We start from the raw sequence: 20086 nt of genomic DNA, 5'->3' as shown, positions 1-20086 counted from the left end.
TTATTCATAGTTATACAATCGGCATGGAAGGATGTAGTGGTAGGAATAAAGGGAACAAGACATTGGTGATATACACCTTTTAGGTTTAAGATTCATTATATTCTATACATTAATATTCTTGCAGTGCAATATTCACTTCTCGTTGAACAGAGTAACAAGGGTTACGAGACGATCACCCCCTCAGGTGGGGGGAGGGGAGTGCTGTAAGCGTAGAGGGGCCCAGCTCTTATTACCATGTATCTCTTCTCGCTTTATGTACATCCTCTGCTGTAGGGTCTGCGCCCGTGACCGGTGGTAATAGCACTAAAGCGTGGGACTTGCGTTGCACATACAGTCAATATACTCAGAGTATCTGTCACCTCTAGTTATATTGCATCCAGCCCAGGCTTGAGACAAACTGATGGGTGTTTGCTGCTTTTAAAGGACTTACAAAACCCCACAAGTGGACAGGAAATAGTCAGGCTTCTTGTGACTGATGGAGCCGAATCTAGGATAGAAGCCTGTGATGCAGACAGATAGGGGTGGAGGGGATGGATTGATAGAAGCCTGTGATGCAGACAGTTAGGGGTGGAGGGGATGGATTGATAGAAGCCTGTGATGCAGACAGATAGGGGTGGAGGGGATGGATTGAGGATAGAAGCCTGTGATGCAGACAGGGGTGGAGGGGATGGTTTGAGGATAGAAGCCTGTGATGCAGACAGATAGGGGTGGATTGAGGATAGAAGCCTTTGATGCAGACAGATAGGGCTGGATTGAGGATAGAAGATTGTGATGCAGACAGATAGGGGTGGATTGAGGATAGAAGATTGTGATGCAGACAGATAGGGGTGGAGGGGATGGATTGAGTATAGAAGCCTGTGATGCAGACAGATAGGGCTGGATTGAGGATAGAAGCCTGTGATGCAGACAGATAGGGGTGGAGGGGCTGGATTGAGGATAGAAGCCTGTGATGCAGACAGATAGGGGTGGATTGATTATTGAAGCCTGTGATGCAGACAGATAGGGCTGGATTGAGGATAGAAGCCTGTGATGCAGACAGATAGGGCTGGATTGAGGATAGAAGCCTGTGTTGCAGACAGATAGGGGTGGAGGGGCTGGATTGAGTATAGAAGCCTGTGATGCAGACAGATAGGGGTGGATTGATGATAGAGGCCTGTGATGCAGACAGATAGGGGCCGGACTGATTATTGAAGCCTGTGATGCAGACAAGTTGGGTTTCTTCTGGCGCATTCTTGGTTCCGGTCTCTGAGAGCAGCATGTGCTGACCCTCTGCCCTATCCTGACAGGGGAGGACATAGAACTTCCTCTAACCAACAGATATGGAGTCACATGCAGGGCTGCGACAGCAGAGTCCTCCTACAAGATACCCAGGGGGTAGAGCCTGCAGGAGACATAGCTCACACTGATTTAGATTGCTCCCTGGCTGACTTCACAGGCAGAGAATCGGGGATTGTTCCTGTCTTTCGTCCTCATCTTCTGGCACTGGGATTCGCGGCTGCAGAGCTGAACGGGTCAGGCCCCAAAATCTCTGCGGGGAGAGATCCTTCCGCACAGCAGAAAACTTCCACCCCATGTGACTCCCACATACTCTGCACTGTGCAATTGTCCAAGCATACCTGCAGAGGCGGGAGAGGAATAGAGGTGGTGAGTGGTTAATAGGAGACAGCAGGAACACTACAATTTTATCAACCCCTCTTGTATCTCCTACATTCCCCAATCTCCAGGATTATCCTGTGTTCTGCAGTCTCTTCTAGTCACCTACAGATAGACTGTATGTACTTCAGCAGACAATCAATTTGCCAGGGTGTAATCAGGACACCCTAATGGGGAGTACAATATTAGGCTATATATATATTTCAGTAGGGAGCAGTGACATTACTAGGATGTGCATAGACTGGTTAGCCACCGATGGTCCTGCCAGCAAATGTCTGACATCAGACGGTTCTCGGCCATCAATGTTTTTTTTTTGTTTTTTTTTAATAAGTCGGCCCTACAAGGGATGGGATACAATTTCCTTCATGACCCAAGAAATGGCAATAATACATTCCCTGGATTATTCACCCCCATAATGTCTACTAGTTATAGATACAGGTACCATTTCCTCTTTCATACCATGTGCCATGGGGTACAGGGGCTCTTGCAGGCTTTTTTTTACCACTTTTAAATTGCCTGCTGCAACTTGCTGGCATCTTCCTCTATGGAGGGATCTGGTAATCCAGCTGTCCTTAGCGATGTACCCTAAGAGGGGGCACTGTGATTGGGTCCAACAGAGCATGCAGAAAACTGGAACGCTCGTTTCCACCAATAATTATCATAAAGTCTGGAAGAACTAGGTTCCTTCTTGCAAAAAGATGAAGCTTCTAACCACTTCCTTTCATTTACATGTGTCACTTTGGTTTTTGCAAGAAATGGGGGCTCCAATCTCTGCTTTGTATAGTTTTTGCAGAAGTTTGCAGCTATTCCTAGAGGGTTTCTGCAGTGTCACCCACTACTACCTCAGCATCTGATATTGGTATTGGAGGTGTTTATTCTGTTGAACAGAAGTTATTTACTACGAAAACCTTTATTCCTGGCTATTCCCACTGCTCAGAGGGGCCTGATTCAGCAGAGGAATGAACTGCAATTGCAAAGCCGCACACAAGCAGCTTTATCCTGCAAATACAGCGGGAGATGTCTGACACAAGCAGCTTTATCCTGCAAATACAGCGGGAGATGTCTGACACAAGCAGCTTTATCCTGCAAATACAGCGGGAGATGTCTGGCACAAGCAGCTTTATCCTGCAAATACAGCGGGAGATGTCTGGCACAAGCAGCTTTATCCTGCAAATACAGCGGGAGATGTCTGACACAAGCAGCTTTATCCTGCAAATACAGCGGGAGATGTCTGGCACAAGCAGCTTTATCCTGCAAATACAGCGGGAGATGTCTGGCACAAGCAGCTTTATCCTGCAAATACAGCGGGAGATGTCTGACACAAGCAGCTTTATCCTGCAAATACAGCGGGAGATGTCTGGCACAAGCAGCTTTATCCTGCAAATACAGCGGGAGATGTCTGACACAAGCAGCTTTATCCTGCAAATACAGGAGGAGATGTCTGGCACAAGCAGCTTTATCCTGCAAATACAGGAGGAGATGTCTGGCACAAGCAGCTTTATCCTGCAAATACAGCAGGAGATGTCTGGCACAAGCAGCTTTATCCTGCAAATACAGCAGGAGGTGTCTGGCACAAGCAGCTTTATCCTGCAAATACAGCAGGAGATGTCTGGCACAAGCAGCTTTATCCTGCAAATACAGCAGGAGATGTCTGGCACAAGCAGCATTATCCTGCAAATACAGGAGGAGGTGTCTGACACAAGCAGCTTTATCCTGCAAATACAGCGGGGGGTGTCTGGCACAAGCAGCTTTATCCTGCAAATACAGGAGGAGGTGTCTGGCACAAGCAGCTTTATCCTGCAAATACAGGAGGAGGTGTCTGGCACAAGCAGCATTATCCTGCAAATACAGCAGGAGATGTCTGGCACAAGCAGCATTATCCTGCAAATACAGCAGGAGATGTCTGGCACAAGCAGCTTTATCCTGCAAATACAGCGGGGGGTGTCTGGCACAAGCAGCTTTATCCTGCAAATACAGGAGGAGGTGTCTGGCACAAGCAGCTTTATCCTGCAAATACAGGAGGAGGTGTCTGGCACAAGCAGCTTTATCCTGCAAATACAGCAGGAGATGTCTGGCACAAGCAGCTTTATCCTGCAAATACAGGAGGAGATGTCTGGCACAAGCAGCTTTATCCTGCAAATACAGCAGGAGGTGTCTGGCACAAGCAGCTTTATCCTGCAAATACAGCAGGAGATGTCTGGCACAAGCAGCTTTATCCTGCAAATACAGCAGGTGGTGTCTGACACAAGCAGCTTTATCCTGCAAATACAGCAGGAGATGTCTGGCACAAGCAGCTTTATCCTGCAAATACAGCAGGAGATGTCTGGCACAAGCAGCTTTATCCTGCAAATACAGCAGGAGGTGTCTGGCACAAGCAGCTTTATCCTGCAAATACAGCAGGAGATGTCTGGCACAAGCAGCTTTATCCTGCAAATACAGCAGGAGATGTCTGGCACAAGCAGCATTATCCTGCAAATACAGCAGGAGATGTCTGGCACAAGCAGCATTATCCTGCAAATACAGCAGGAGATGTCTGGCACAAGCAGCTTTATCCTGCAAATACAGCGGGGGGTGTCTGGCACAAGCAGCTTTATCCTGCAAATACAGGAGGAGGTGTCTGGCACAAGCAGCTTTATCCTGCAAATACAGGAGGAGGTGTCTGGCACAAGCAGCATTATCCTGCAAATACAGCAGGAGATGTCTGGCACAAGCAGCATTATCCTGCAAATACAGCAGGAGATGTCTGGCACAAGCAGCTTTATCCTGCAAATACAGCAGGAGGTGTCTGACACAAGCAGCTTTATCCTGCAAATACTGCGGGGGGTGTCTGGCACAAGCAGCTTTATCTTGCAAATACAGGAGGAGGTGTCTGGCACAAGCAGCTTTATCCTGCAAATACAGGAGGAGGTGTCTGGCACAAGCAGCTTTATCTTGCAAATACAGGAGGAGGTGTCTGGCACAAGCAGCTTTATCCTGCAAATACAGCGGGAGCTGTCTGGCACAAGCAGCTTTATCTTGCAAATACAGGAGGAGGTGTCTGGCACAAGCAGCTTTATCCTGCAAATACAGTGGGGGGTGTCTGGCACAAGCAGCTTTATCCTGCAAATACAGCAGGAGGTGTCTGGCACAAGCAGCTTTATCCTGCAAATACAGCAGGAGGTGTCTGGCACAAGCAGCTTTATCCTGCAAATACAGCAGGTGGTGTCTGACACAAGCAGCTTTATCCTGCAAATACAGGAGGAGGTGTCTGACACAAGCAGCTTTATCCTGCAAATACAGCGGGAGATGTCTGACACAAGCAGCTTTATCCTGCAAATACAGCGGGAGATGTCTGACACAAGCAGCTTTATCCTGCAAATACAGGAGGAGGTGTCTGGCACAAGCAGCTTTATCTTGCAAATACAGGAGGAGGTGTCTGACACAAGCAGCTTTATCCTGCAAATACAGCGGGAGATGTCTGACACCACCTTGCTGCATCTGTGATCCCAGCGCTGCGACCGAGGTCGCTGTCTGGGATCACCATTGCTGCAGCCTGAGAGGAAGACCCTGGCCTCGCCACTCACGAAAAACGAGGGCAAAACGCCCACGTTTCCAGGAATGCAGCCCGCCCCTGCAAACACCTCTGCCTGTCAATTTCCCACACATCTGGAATCTGCGTACTAGTGTGCACTGCTGAATCAGGCCCAAAGGGTCTCGGAGCTTCGCTCTAAACTGTGTTAAAGATTTCCCTTGAAGCAGAACATTGATCGTAGCAATGTGGAATCGCGTCAGCCACTTAGTCCTCTGTGCACACTTTCACAAAGTTCTACAGGTAAAGGGGCATATTTATTAAGATGTGGGGTATGGAAAAGGATTTAATGCAAATAGAAAAATTCAGTTTTTATATTGTTAGTAGACACCTCCTCCTGCTAATAGATTCTAGTGTAACTCTCCCTACAGCGTTTATATGCCCTGCATGGTAAGAAAAAGGTTAATGAGACATCTTTGTATTGATACCAAATGTATTTACACATGCTAATTAGGTCATCTCAATGTCTCCCCAATGGTAACAAACCTAGAGCTTTATTTACATGTTGGCTTTTGTAAGTCGGCAGGTTGGAGGTGAAAATGTCAGACGCCACTTCCAGTTAGTGTAAAGTATGCAAAGCTTTATTTACACTGTCTGCAAGAGGCGTTTTCATCTTTCACCTCCAACTCGACGGGAAGCTGCAGTATACAAAAGCCGCCGCTTTGTAAAGGAAATTTTTCTGATTTCTCTTTATGGTGGGAATTCACTTATTCAATTAGCCACAGTAATTGACTATGGGTAATTGATCACCCCGGAGATATTCAACTGGCCCCGAAGCCGGCAGTTACCACGGATTTATTTTTCCACATACCTGAGGCAGGTGAGAAGAAAAATCTGATAACCCGTTTTCGCAATTGCGGCGTAAACACATAGTATCCGTGACATTATCGCGGATACTATATGTATTCGCCCAAAAACTGATAATTTTACGGGCAATTAAAAATGCATCTAATTGAATTACCTGAAGGCAAAAAAAAATTTTGGTTAATACAGTTTTATTCACCCGGCTAAATGATTTCCCCCCAAAGATTTCAATGTTCTGTACTCAAACCTGTTGTGTGCCAGGAAGTCTCCTTGGTGCCATGTAAATATTGTTTGGGCGAATTGAAGGCTATGCCAGTGTTACATGATGATTTTCTAGACCTAACTCTGGAGCATTGCAGACGTAGCTGGGAAGTTTCAGCTGTCCTCATTCAGCCTTTGTGTTGCCGGACTGCAGACACAATATATCCGCAGTCCATCACACATTACAGAGAGCCCCTTGCCGGAAGTGTGTAACCACTGGTACAATAGTAGATAGCCTGACTATACCGCTGGTTCTTCCTTACAGTCATCCAGGGTAAAACGTTGCTTCTAACATAAAACCTAAAACTATCATCTTACCAAGCAAAACTTGCTGGTTGTACCGTGTTTCAAATCGACCAACCACTAAGTCCTGGCGGCACCACCCAGGGGCCACATGAGGCTTTGGACACATATGATGCATCCACATTTTACATTTTTAAACAAGTTAACATTTCATCTCATCTGTCTTTGTCTGTTATTACCCAAACTCGTTTTATTACTGTCCTGCGCCATTGTAAAGTGCAACTAAATATTCTGGAGCTATAAAAAAAAAAAAAGTTTTTACTGATACTATTATGTTGACTGAAATGAGTAGAACTACTGACTAATACCCCTTTTACACCAGAGCTAAAACCCAGGTTATCGCAGGGTTAACCCGGGTAGCTCCTTGGTGTAAAAGGTGACCGGGTTGGATTCCCGGGTCGAGTGACCCAGCAATCCAACCCAGGTAACTTGCAGGGAATGACCCGTGAAACCCTGCAGTGTAAACGGCGCGATCCGGGTCTCGATGACCTAGAGCACGCCGCATGCCGGCCGATTGGTCCGGCTTCAGTGGAGCTTGGAGATTACGTCATCTCCAAGCGTCCACTTCCACGCCGGAAGAGCCGGGTCACTGCAGACCCGGCTCGGGTGTGACCGGCGCCAACTCGGGAATATCCTGGGTCGCCGCCGGCTAAATTCTGGGTCTGATCCGGTTTGGAACCCTGTTCCAACATCTGGGTCAGACCCGGAATTTAGGTATAAAAGCGTTATTAGAGTAGTGGGAGCACTGTGGTACCACAAAAGATTTCTGCAGTAGGTGTTACCATTTATACATTATAGCTTTTATATCCAGCTCTCATTTAATACATTCCCTGGATCTATATTGGTTTAATGAACACAATCAAATACCTCAAACAAGAAATGGTGAGAGAAGATTTACAGACGCCCTCCATGGCACAATCACGTTTCCGGTATCATTATTCTACCATCAGACTACAAACAGGAGAGATCATCCTGAAGCTGAACTGAAGCCAAGTTAAGCTATCACCCATATATAGCGCTATATCATATGCACCCAGGAACTATATATAGGGCGAGTATACACTTACATCATGTCAGTCATCGCTCCCTCCTCCATACTCACCCTGGAAACCAGCTGTTCTCCGTAGACGCGCGTCCTACCAGGCTCAGGTTTAAGGCTTTGTAGACTGTCAGGGTCTCGTGTACGTAGCCGTGGGGATTCACATAGGCAGCCATGGGGCCACATAGGGAGAGACTACAGAGGAAACATATAATTAGTCCAGAACAATTGTGCTGTAATGCAAATCAACCAATCAGATTCTGTCATTCTTCAAATATCTAATTGGTTTCGGTGGTTCCGGTTGCCTCTGCACCAGCTTCCGTGTGTTTTTCCCATTGTAAACTACATTTTACCCCGGGTTCAGCTCAAGAAACCAAAGCTGACGCATCCAAATGCCCCCCACCACTCAACACTATTAGCTACCCCACGTAATGAGTCCCTCTATTACCGGCACACATCCCACCCCCTCACTCAAAGTTATTTTTCCTTAATGCATTTAGAATTCATTAAAACTATTCTGTAAAAAATAAATGTCACTTCTCTACATATCCTAATTTCTTATCATAGAAGCTAGTTCTCAGGTCAGTAAACACTATATAGTGGGTGTAAGAAGAAGAATGGCGGAAAGTTATTTATATATAGTGGTGCAAGAAATGAGTCTTCATGTTTTATGCACCCTGCTATGTATCTACATTCTTCTTTCCAGTTATCCTGACTTCTCTCCGCTGTGGTTTACAGAATGCGAATAAGCTTCTGGCCAACCTAAAACACTCACTCAACCCCCGTCCACGTCCCCAGGGATATAGTCAGCATCCCAGCGTGCGGGATGCAGACTGTCAAAATACTGGCGCCGGAATCCCGACCGCCAACATCCCAAAGGTAAGTATCGGGGGTTAGGGGAGTGTTAGGTTTACGGTTAGGGTTAGGCGCTAGGGGGAGGGTTAGATTTAGGCACCGGAGAGGGAGGGTTAGGGGTTAGTGGTAGGATGCTTGCCTAATGGTGTCGGCATGCCGCTGTCGGTATTCTGACCCGTGGCATCCCAACTGCAGGGATTCCATACCCAACCCACGTCCCCATACCAGGTAGCAGCCGTCCCACTCACCTGAAAATTTCATTCTTGGTAGTGACCTCGGTGTCGTGACAGTGCTTACAGCAGAGAGACGTGCACTAAAACGAGAGGGAGAGTCATAGGCAACACCAGCTGGGGACTTACAGGGAGATCTAACTTGCCGAGAGAGATAAAGTGAATGAAGATAAAGTACTAACCAATCAGTTCCTAACGGTCACTTTACAGCCTGTTTTTGAAGAATGACAGGAGCTGATTGGTTGGTACTTTATCACCATCCACTTCATCTCTCTCCAAGGCTTAGTCCATAGGCATCTTGGTATTAGACGGCACTTACTTTGCTCATGATGTCTAACTCGCAGCGCAGCCGTTGGATTGCGTTTCCAATCTGCAGCAGCTGGATGCGCAGTGCGTCGTCAATGGGCAGACATGCGGCCACTCGGTATGAGAAATCTGACCACAGAAAGGCAACGAGACGTAGAGTGTCAGCAACACTGGCCGGGATTGGGAGACATACAGACACGGAGTGCAGCCTATTAATGCACTATGTCAGCACCGAGGCACGAGGCACTCAGTGACGCCACTGGGTCCTATTAAATTACAGATGCTGCATAATCATCAATATTAGGTTGAGCCCATAAAAACGTCAGCCTGCACTGTGTGTAGGTGATAGATGGTCTTTAAATGGTGGCAGAAGTCTAAAGAGAACGTTACAAGGAGATGTAAATGTACGTGTCCATAAGGGGCAGAGAGAGTGATGTTCCGGTATATAGGGGGGAGATGGAGCTGCTCTCACCTATAGGATTGGCTGGCAGGGAATCATCCCGGAGATTCTCATCCCACTCGTGTAACTGTCGCTTCACTCTCTCCATGAGAAAATCCTAGAGAGACACAATACTCGTGTTACCATGGTGCCCCACCGACAACTTCCACTCACTCAACCCGCTGCAGAGTCACACAGATCAGTGGCCGACAACCTGTGGCAATCCAGCTGTTGTAGAACTACACATCCCAGCATGCCTTGCCACATTTGTGCATTGCCTTACAGCAAAAGTGTGGTAGGGCATGCTGGGAGGTGCAGTTCCACAGCAGCCCGAGCTCCACAGGTTGCTTATACCGGACATAGATCATAGTCATCTTAATGTAAAGCTCCTGATAACCACAAGAGTTTCCCAATATCCCTCCTGCCCCCTCCACAAGGGTCTTATGCTCAGGGCTCGTCTGGTTGGTGAGATACTCACCCTGGCTGCTTATGTAACAACTCTTCCCCAACCCTTGTTACAATGACAGTGAGAGTATGTTCAATTATTGGGATAGAGGGATTGTTGGGAAAGATACAACTAGTCAGAATGCCATCACGTGCGTGTTCCGCTTCTTGCCAAATCCAAACTTAAGCTCACACTCAACCTACTGAGCAAAGTGCTAACACGTATGTACATACAGTAGCCTATAGCGATCACTAGTGATGATACTCACAGTGTCGTACAAAGCATAGAGCCAAGAAGGCCAGGACGTCAGATTGGCACCATAGAACTTTCTCTGTGGGAACAAGATTATAACATGAGCTGTTATGATTGAAACAAAGTGACTCATTTGCTACAAGCTGCCAATAACATTTCTGCAATATTCAACCATAAAGGGACAGTAACAAACAGCACTGCCTCCTTGTGCAGATAGGCTGTCCTTTATTTTAGTATACAGTATATAGATAGAGAGAGACAGCACAGTGGTTATGCTGTTTCACAGTCCTGGTGGTTGTGGACTTCAAGTCCTCAGGGACTCCTAAAGGTTTCCATACATCTGCGACGGATCGTCGCGATGCAGGGATGCAATCAGAAATTTCCGATCGGCCATCGGAAACTTCCTATCGCCCACCATCGATGTTCTGCGATCCGTCGCTGGATTGCATACATTTGTCATGTTAAATGTCAGCGATTTGACGATCGATCATTTTTTGATCGTGATCGTCAAATCGGCAAAATCCAACATGTTGGATTTCTGCAATGCTGGGTTGCAGCATCGCGGCAATCCATCGCTGATGGATGGGCCCCATAACAGTGCATGTTCTACAGATCTCAGTATGACAATTAAAATAATTAGCACCACATGTGGATTTTTTTTAAAAATGTGTCAGCCAGTGATGAGTACATCTGTGCACCAACCAGACCAGTGGTTCTCAAACTCGGTCCTCAGGACCCCACACTGTAAACAGTTTCCCGGTCACCCAGCAGGTGCACAGGTGTATTCATTACTCACTGACACATTTTAAAAGATCCACAGGTGGAGCTAATTATTTCACTTGCGTTTCTGTGAGGAGAGTTGGAAAACATGCACTGTTTGAGGTCCTGAGGAACAAGTTTGAGAGCCTGTGAACTAGAGAGATCTGGAAAACATGCACTGAGAAAAACAGTCCCTGAGGACTGGAATCACTGGGTCCCATTTCATCCAGTGCCCTATCTACGTGGATCCGATTTCCTCACGCCAAGTCCAAATAAGGTTACTTGGCCCCTGGCACAAAATGGAATCTATCAAATGTTATTAGCTGCAGGCTGTGCTAGTGGCAGGGGCTAATCTGGACCTTCCTTGTGCATAAATAAAAAACATAAACCCTTAGAGCAGGCCTGGCCAACCTGTAGCTTCCCCAGCTTTAGTGAAACTACAAGTGCCAGCATGCTTTACCAGCTGATCGGTGGGAGGGTATGCTGGGATTTGTAGTATCACAACAAATGGAAAGACACAGGTTGGCCAGGCCTGATCTAGCTGAATCTTGGTAATAACACAACATCCCCAGATTTAATAAAATTTTTCGAGCCTGAAAATCATAAACCAAAACCACTGAACCAGGGAAGGGCTGCAGCGAGGCAGCATTAGAAGTTACTAAATACATGACACAAGCCTGCAGCAATGGTAATACCCCCTTGTTCAGCGACTTCGGGACGCAGACAATGAAATCTTGAGCTCTCCAGCAAAATTTAAATAGTCACCTCTTTAAGACCAGGGACATTTCCCTCTATCATTGACGAGCTCACTCCCCATATATGGATAAATCGTACACATACTTCTCTTTCCTTACCCTGCGATATTTGTGCAGCCACTGGCAGGGACTCTGCGGGCGCCGTCCACTGACCGATTTACTCGTGAGGAAAACTTGATGTCCTCTATGAGAATCCAGCTGAACAGATGTCAAAGGACACGGCAGGACCCGCTCTGGTAGGATCTGTACCCGTGCCAGCTGTATCCTGTCAGGTATAAGATGGCACATCCAGAAAATGTCACCATATGGTAACTGCGCTGTGGTGAAGGTAAATGTTATTTGCATTTTCTTGTAACATGAAATTTGCAGCTTGCAACTATGGGAGGTATACACGTGTACACTCCTTACTTTGTCAGTATTATTAGCGTTCCCGCTAGGCTGTTTTAGTGGGGCACTGCGTCCTGCCAGATTTTTAAAGGGCAGTATGCGCCCTCCCCCTCTTAGCGGCGCCCCGCTAAAACAGCCTGCCAAATGCTGTCCATACCCACGTGTCGCAGTGTCCCGCGGGTGGGGAAGATAGCGGTGCATCGGTCACCGCTGGTGCGCCCGGCATCCATTCACTGAGTCAGCAGCGCTTCGGGACAACTGGCATGTCCGTAGGTGCCGGGCACGCCCCCAAAAGTGACGAAAAGGGGGCACATCTTAAAGACATGCCCCCTTTTCTCATGGCAACGCCCCCTTTCCAGGCGTGCACATGAGTGCCCCTATCTAGGTCCGGCGCCAGACCTACAATGAACACTAATTTAAGCACTCCTAGATAATTGTACTGGAAGAATCACAGTATATGATCTACTATAGCATTGGTGGCGAACCGTGGTACTCCAGCTGATGTGGGACTACATATCCCAGCATGCCCTGCCACAGTTTTAGCATTCCCTAATAGCAAAACTCTGGCAGTGCATGCTGGGATATGTAGTCCCACTGAAGCTGGAGGGCCAGGGTTCGCCACCACTGTACTATAGCATCGGGCATGCTCTGGGATAACTATTTAACCTTCTATGACACATATTGTAAGTGTTCCCTAAAGAAATGTGAACGGCTATAATGAGGTGCGTAAGGAGCCCACTGTAAGTAATATATCTGCAGATGATGGTTGTTTATACACACTGAAAAACCATCATCTGTCCGCGGGTCCCGCTGGCCAGGGGCTGCATCGCACCCCCTCCCTGCGGCCTCTGAAGTGTACGGGTAGTCGTCTGACCGCCCGTACACACAGCACGAGGAGCAGAAATAGCTGCAGATACATTGGGCATCGGTTGTGCAGCACAGCCGATGCTCCATGTCACAGACATATCGCTGGTACACACTGGCTGACGCACACTATATTGGCCGAGCAATTGATCGCCCAATGTATCTGCCAGTGTGTACCCAGCCTTAGAGCCGTCCAATAATAGAAGATATCCACTTCCTCAAAGCCAGAATTATTGCAGAGAACTAAGGAGTGAAGAATTAAACCTCACCCTGAACACTGAGGCCCTGATTCAGAGCCGGACGCTCTGACACAGCGCTCGCTCTGAATCAGGGCCAGTCTTTTTTTTTTTTTTTTTTAGAACGGCCTCCTGGCCGCTCGCATAGCTGTGGGTGACCACCCACAGCTATAGCGAGCGGCCAGGAAGATGGTCGCGATGTTCAAGACCATCGTGACCATTGGGCTTGCGACCAGACCCTTGTGGTAGGGTCTCGTTGCCGCAAGCCCCAGAGAGATTTCGGTTTGCCCGCCGCTATCCGGGTCTCGCACATGCGCACGACGGAGCCGGCTCCGTCGTGCGCATGCGCTCTGGGCCACAATTGACCCGGTTGCGAGCGCTCAGCGCTTGCGACCGGGTCTGAATCAGGCCCTGAGTACAGAAATGCAAATTGCTCCTTACAGTCAGTAACATGAATGCCCGCCTAGCAGGTCTCATACGTCTGACACACCTGGCACACACAGCCCAGACATGAGCCAATACTGGGAAGCAATGCAGAACATGAGCAGTCACTGGTAATTACTCCCCCACCAGTTTCCCCACTCACCCATCTGCCTGAGTTCTTGTTTCCAGCACTTGGAATCTCTGCCTCCCAATAGCTTTAACTTTTACCGTCTCAATCCCATATTCCTGCTCCTCCCGGTAAGCGTAGATTTCAGCCGTTGTCCCAAAGTGAGCTTCCCTCCGAACGGCATCGCTGCACAATGTACATAAAGGTGTCATGGCGTCATAGTACTCTCATCTGACCCGGAACTCTGATAGTAATCTAAACCCTCCTCACCTACCTGTAGGCCAGCACAGCAAACGTTCTGTCCCTCTGGATGAGGCCGCGCACCATGCTGACCTCCTGTGGTCGGGACAGGTGTAGTGGCAGCGTCTGACCGGGAATAAGCATCACCTGCACGTGAGGTAGCACCGGGATCAGCTGGCAGCTGTCATCGTCGTGCAGCGTCCGTCCGTGGAACTCCTCCATGTCCACCCCCAAGTACTGCAAACACAAAGCGTCAGGTCACACTCAGCCAGTGACACTTACTGACATAGCAGTGCAGCATATACCCCAGCACTCTACAAATGGGAACATACAGTAATGGCACAAGATAGAGCATTAGCAGACAGGCAGAGAGGTAAAGGCCCTCATTCAGAGGCGGTGGCAAGAAGCGATCGCTCTCTCTGAATGAGGGCGACCGCTTCCTTTTTTTTTAGTGCGGCCTCCTGGTCGCTAGCTAAGCTGTGGGTTACCAATAGCTTATCGACCAACCAGGTTGATGGTTGCGATGGTGAACACCATCGCGACCATCGGGGCTTGCGACGAGACCCTAAGGTTGGGTCTCGGCAACCGCAAGCCCCAGGGAGCTTCCTGCTCTGATCGAGCAGGAAACTCCCCACTGACATCACTGATGATGTCAGTGCGGCCGCCCACAAAACGGTAGGCATTCCTTAAGAAACGCCTCTGTTTGTGAAACCACCCCCCCCGGCCCGCCTACAAAACGGGGCGAACTGTCGATCAACATCCACAGCCGCCCTTTTTGTGGAGAGCTCCGGAGTGAGAGAGGTTCTCTCTCACTCCGGGGCTTGCGCACACACAGTGCGGCTGCTGCGCATGCGCAGGGCTGACCATTGACCCGGTTGCGAGCGCATCGGCACTTGCAACTGGGTCTGCATGAGACCCAAAACCTGCAACGGGAATGTAAATGTAGCAACACAGAAATCCACGTGCACTTACTATCTACCTCCCTGATCACTGGACATTGGACCGGAATCAGATTTCTATGCTGTTTGCATCACTGCTGCGTCCAAAAACGCAGCAGCAATGCAAAAATATGGTAATGCCGCAGGAAAGACGCCCGCTGCTGGCATTGCAGATCCCCGTGCTATGTCTGAAAACGCAGCATCGCATCACCATCAGGCAGCGATCTGCCAACCGAGTAAGCCTTACTCAGAATGGCCACCGGAACACCTCCGCTAGGGCCAGGAAATCTGCGTCGAAAGACGTAAATCATCGCCACGCCTACAAAACTGAGGTGATAAGCCCCCATTTTTCCAAAACGCTCACCGTTGCTGCCCCAACCACGCCACCAAACTGCCGCAGCCTGTTGATCATACTGTGGCTTAGGGGGGCACTGCGAGCAGTCTCTCACACACTGATCAACACATGCGCCGATTGGCCACCATCGCAGTTGTACGCAAACCATCGGGTTTACGTACAACTCTGCATCAGCCCTATCGCCAGCAGATGTCTTCACCTTCAGACGTCTCTGTATAATACTCCAGTGGTTGCAGAGAAATGACGGTCGCCAATGGCGGCTTGATTATTGGCTGCTGGTAACGCTGTGGTCTTATGGTAGCCGCGCGTATTTTCTCCCAGCAGCAGCTACAATTGTTATCAGGCAACCAAATGTATGAGATCCCAACCCCCTCTTAGATTGTCAGCTCATTTGCCTTGTTTCCTGTCACTGTACATTATTCAGTATCTTATCATGATCCCCTCCATGTACAGCGCTGCGTAACAGGTTGGTGCTTTATAAATAAAGGCTAATATTAAAGCACCCTGGGCAGGTCAGCCTGACCGGTCACTATTCTAAGCTCCATGTACGCACTCTACCCTCCCAGCAGCTTCATGCTATGGCACAAGGTCCGTCTATATGTTCTTTACAGGCACAAAGAGGTGAACATAACAGTTTTAGAAGGGATAACTCAACCCACAGCTAAGAATTTCATTTTGGGAGGAGTTTAATGACATGAAATAAGAATGAAGAACATGAACTCTTTAGCCAACTTCCGTGTTCCATGTGCCAGGGTCCGTTATGGGTCCTACATCGCCCCCCAGTCTTCTCTTCCCGCTCGGCCTGTTTAAACCAAACTGAGCACCCGCGATGTGGGACCCAGGGTGCAGCACTGAAGTTAAGCACCAAATGCCACAACTTTGGGTTTTGTAGTCATGGGTGGAGTTATTCCTTACGATTTGTGTTATAATGCTGCTTTAGTGTAACCCTCTCTTACGCACTGCATGAGATGTTGGCAAACTGGTGTCAAAATTGATGATATTCGGTGAATCGGAGTCTCCTCCATCTGGGTCTTCCAGCTCCATGTCGTCATCTTCCTCACTCTCTGTCAGGAAAAGACGCGTGTTACAAAGGTTGCCAGTAACTCCACACCTGGGCTCCAGCCAGAGAGCTCTGTGTGGGATACTACTGAAAGGGACACAATATAAAGGTGGGGATAATAATATCACCTGACTGCTACCTGTGCTCCGTCAGAGAGCTCTGTGTGTGGGGACTCTGGCTCTATAGGGGAGGAGCAATGTGTCTGAGACTCATAGGGGTACATTTACTAAAATGCGTTGCTATGGGCAACATCTCCACTTCTAAAGCCTCTCAGTTTAGTAAATATACCTCATATAGTCCACAACTTCTGGTGCACAGGAGCAGATGCCTGAAAAACACCCCTGAGGGGCTTTTGTGGCTCTAATGTGAGACGTTTTAGGTCTTTTATTATTGCATCGTAACAATTTGTCAGCTGTTTTACACTTTATATAACATACTCTGCAGAGTAGTTTCCCATACGTTATCACAGCCTGGTGAATTGTGCTGCTGTTTTTTGGTATAAGAGTTTCACAGTATTCATTCTGATGACTCTACTTTTGCTCATTCATGGACAGGTTAATATAATACAGTATTTAATACCTTCAAACATAGCACCAAGAACTAATAGACAAATCCTGCAGCACCTGTCACACAATCCTCAGACCTCCTTCATATACTACATCATCTATAAAATATGTCATCATATTACAACTATACGTGTGCCTGTCCGGTCTCGCTCTTGTTCCATTCACTTATATAGCTGCCTAGGCTATTGCCAACACTATCAGCTAATTAGTTATAAGAAAGTTGCATATTGCTTTACAGCTAAAGGACAGCTGACAATAGTTTGGGTGGAAGTGAAAGTGAAAGCACTGCTGCTCCGCTGTATAGCAACATTTAGGCATTAAAGCTTATTCTATACTGAGACTGATTTTCAACCTCCAGTTTATGTTTCTATGTGCTAGAATCCATGTCTTCCTTACAGTTATGTTCTTCATGATAGAACGTCGCCAAGGGGAGCCGTCACCTACACAGAGGGGGTTCCTGTGTGTGGGGTATTATGAGAGGGGGTACAATATAAAAGGTAGGGATAGAGGGCCCTGTGTGGGGTATTATTGGTAATGGGCACAATATAAGATGGGGATAATAATGTCACCAAACTGACCGCTGTAGCAGGAGTGCAATGTGTGGGGGTATTATGGGAGGGGGCACAATATAAATGGGATAGAATTCCCTGTTATGGGAGGGGGCATAATATAAAGGTGGGGATATTAATGTCACCTGATGACACTGTGCTGTAGCAGAAGTGCCCTGTGTGGGGGTAGTATGGGAGGGGCACAATATAAAGGTGGGGATAATAATGCCACCTGATGACACTGTGCTGTAGCAGGAGTGCCTGGTATGGGGTATTATGGGAGGGGGCATCATATAAAGGTGGGGATAATAATGTCACCTGATGACACTGTGCTGTAGCAGGAGTGCCCTGTATGGGGTATTATGGGAGGGGGCATCATATAAAGGTGGGGATAATAATGTCACCTGATGACACTGTGCTGTAGCAGGAGTGCCTGGTATGGGGTATTATGGGAGGGGGCATCATATAAAGGTGGGGATAATAATGTCACCTGATGACACTGTGCTGTAGCAGAAGTGCCCTGTGTGGGGGTATTATGGGAGGGGGCATCATATAAAGGTGGGGATAATGTCACCTGATGACACAGTGCTGTAGCAGGAGTGACCTGTGTGGGGGTAATATGGGAGGGGGCACAATATAAAGGTGGGGATAATAATGTCACCTGATGACACTGTGCTGTAGCAGTGCCCTCTGAGTGGGTATTGTGAGAGGGGGCATAATATAAAGGTGGGGATAATGTTACCGGTCTGACACCTGTACTGTAGCAGTGCCCTGTGTGTGGGGTAATATGGGAGGGGGCAATATATAAAGGTGGGGATAATGTTACCGGTCTGACACCTGTAGTGTAGCAGAAGTGCCCTGTGTGGGGCCTGAGGGCAGGTACAGGGCAGGGACACGCCTCTGGCAGTGAGGTCATTACCCGGGATAAGCTGCAGATGGTTGCCCATGTTATTGATACCAGGATCGTCCTCTCCTTCCTCCTCCGCCATTCCTGTTTACCCGCAGTGCATGCCGGGAACCAGCGGCGACACCCACGTGACCAGCCTGACCCTGCCCCCTGTCATTCTGCGTACGGGCAGCAGCGTCATGATGGGACACGCCCCTGGGCGGAACCGTCCGGTATCTCCGCCTGCGGAGTCTGGTTTCCATGGTAACGTGACACCAGGGGAGCCTGCCTGAGACTGACACACCCAGAGCCAGCCAGAGCTGGGGAACTACAAGTCCCAGCATTCCCTGATACACAGGTGTATTAATATTATTGTTGTTCTTATTATTATCTTTTATTATTAAGGAGTCACATAGGGCTCGATCCAATGAGGTGCGAATTCCGAGCAGCGAGTTCGTTTCTTTAAACTCGCACACTTCGCCGCGAAGCGCGCTCCCGAGAATTCTCCAATCCAATTAAAAATGCCTATTCGCGGTGCTCTCGATTTGCGAGAAATGCATGAAAATGTGGGGAGACCATCCTGGACCCCCCACAATGGATCATTTCGTTAGCAGGACCGTATTGGAGGCTGTTTGTGGCCATTAGGAAGTTACTGTAGGTGTCACTTGGCTGATTTGTGCTTTTTTTTTTTTAATGCAAGAAAATGATAAAAAACAAACTTTTTTCGTTTAATCACAAACGAATTAAATGAAAAATGCAAAAAAAACTAGGAAGAAGGGTGATTCTGGGGTACTTTGAGGGCGCCTTGAAAAAAATGTAAAAAATAATGATTAAAAGGTAAAAACAATTATTTTTCAACTAAAAAATGATTGTAATTGAATTTGGGGTGCCTAAACCAACAAAAAAGTTGATTTTGGGGTAATTTGAGGCCATTTTTTTTTTACCTCAAAAAATGAGATGTCATTATTGGACTAAATAAGCTAATTAGAAACTTCCAATTGCCTAATTGGTCATTAGAGGGAGGGGGGGTCCAAGAGGTTCAGCACAGTGTCCCCACATTTCCCTTTCCATCTCTCACCCTCAGGGAGGTGCGAGTGGAAACTTGCGCATTCAGTCTGACTGATCAGTGCGAGTTGCTAATTGGATTGCAAAATTAATTTGCTATGCGAATTCGAAGTGAAAATCACATCTCACAATTCGCACCTAATAGGATTGCTCATAGTGTCTGCATTATTATAAAAGGAAGTAAATCACAGAAATAACTAAACTTATATTCATACTTGCTAACTCTCCCTCATTGTCAGGGAGACTCCCTGAAATAGTAGCAATCTCCCTGTCTCCCTGAAGAGTCTAGCAATCTCCCTCATTTCATCCTTACTCCCATTTTGAAGCTGTTATATTAAAAAACAGAGATATATACATTCCAATGGGATCATTAGTGTCATTTCCTTGCATTGGTTATTATAAGGTACAATGGGCCTGATTCAGACCCGCTCGCAAGCGGGTCGATGTTGCCCAAATGTGCATGCGCACGACGGAGGCGCCTCCGTCGTGCGCATGCGCAAGACCAGTATAACGACGGGGTAGCCGTCGTTATGGGTCTCGCACCAAAGGGGGCGAGCTGTCGATGGTGAGTGACCATGGGAACGTCTACCGTCTGGGGCCAGCCCCACTGACATCACTAGTGATGTCAGTGGGAGTGCTTTTGGCTCTGATAGAGCCAAAAGCACTCCTGGGCTTGCGGCAGCGAGACCCTACCACAGGGTCTCGTCGCAAGCCCGAGACCA

General features: G+C 47.9%; 1 protein-coding gene across 1 annotated transcript; it reads right to left on the bottom strand.

The window, feature by feature from the left end:
• Positions 1 to 66: 66 nt before the first annotated feature.
• On the bottom strand, positions 67 to 18476 carry CRBN (cereblon). The gene is made up of 11 exons (XM_088460814.1): positions 18333 to 18476; positions 16200 to 16303; positions 13981 to 14183; positions 13743 to 13892; positions 11769 to 11934; positions 10172 to 10234; positions 9492 to 9576; positions 9033 to 9148; positions 8732 to 8796; positions 7692 to 7823; positions 67 to 1616 (listed from the first exon to the last, which is right to left on the bottom strand). The coding sequence occupies exons 1-11, from the start codon at positions 18400 to 18402 to the stop codon at positions 1430 to 1432; spliced, it is 1341 nt and encodes a 446-aa protein (XP_088316940.1). The 5' UTR covers positions 18403 to 18476; the 3' UTR covers positions 67 to 1429.
• Positions 18477 to 20086: the final 1610 nt, after the last annotated feature.

Source organism: Taudactylus pleione, unplaced genomic scaffold, assembly GCF_031769625.1.
Source record: "Taudactylus pleione unplaced genomic scaffold, aTauple2 ptg000986l, whole genome shotgun sequence".
Classification (NCBI taxonomy): Eukaryota; Metazoa; Chordata; class Amphibia; order Anura; family Myobatrachidae; genus Taudactylus; species Taudactylus pleione.
This window is presented reverse-complemented; position numbering and strand designations above follow the sequence as displayed.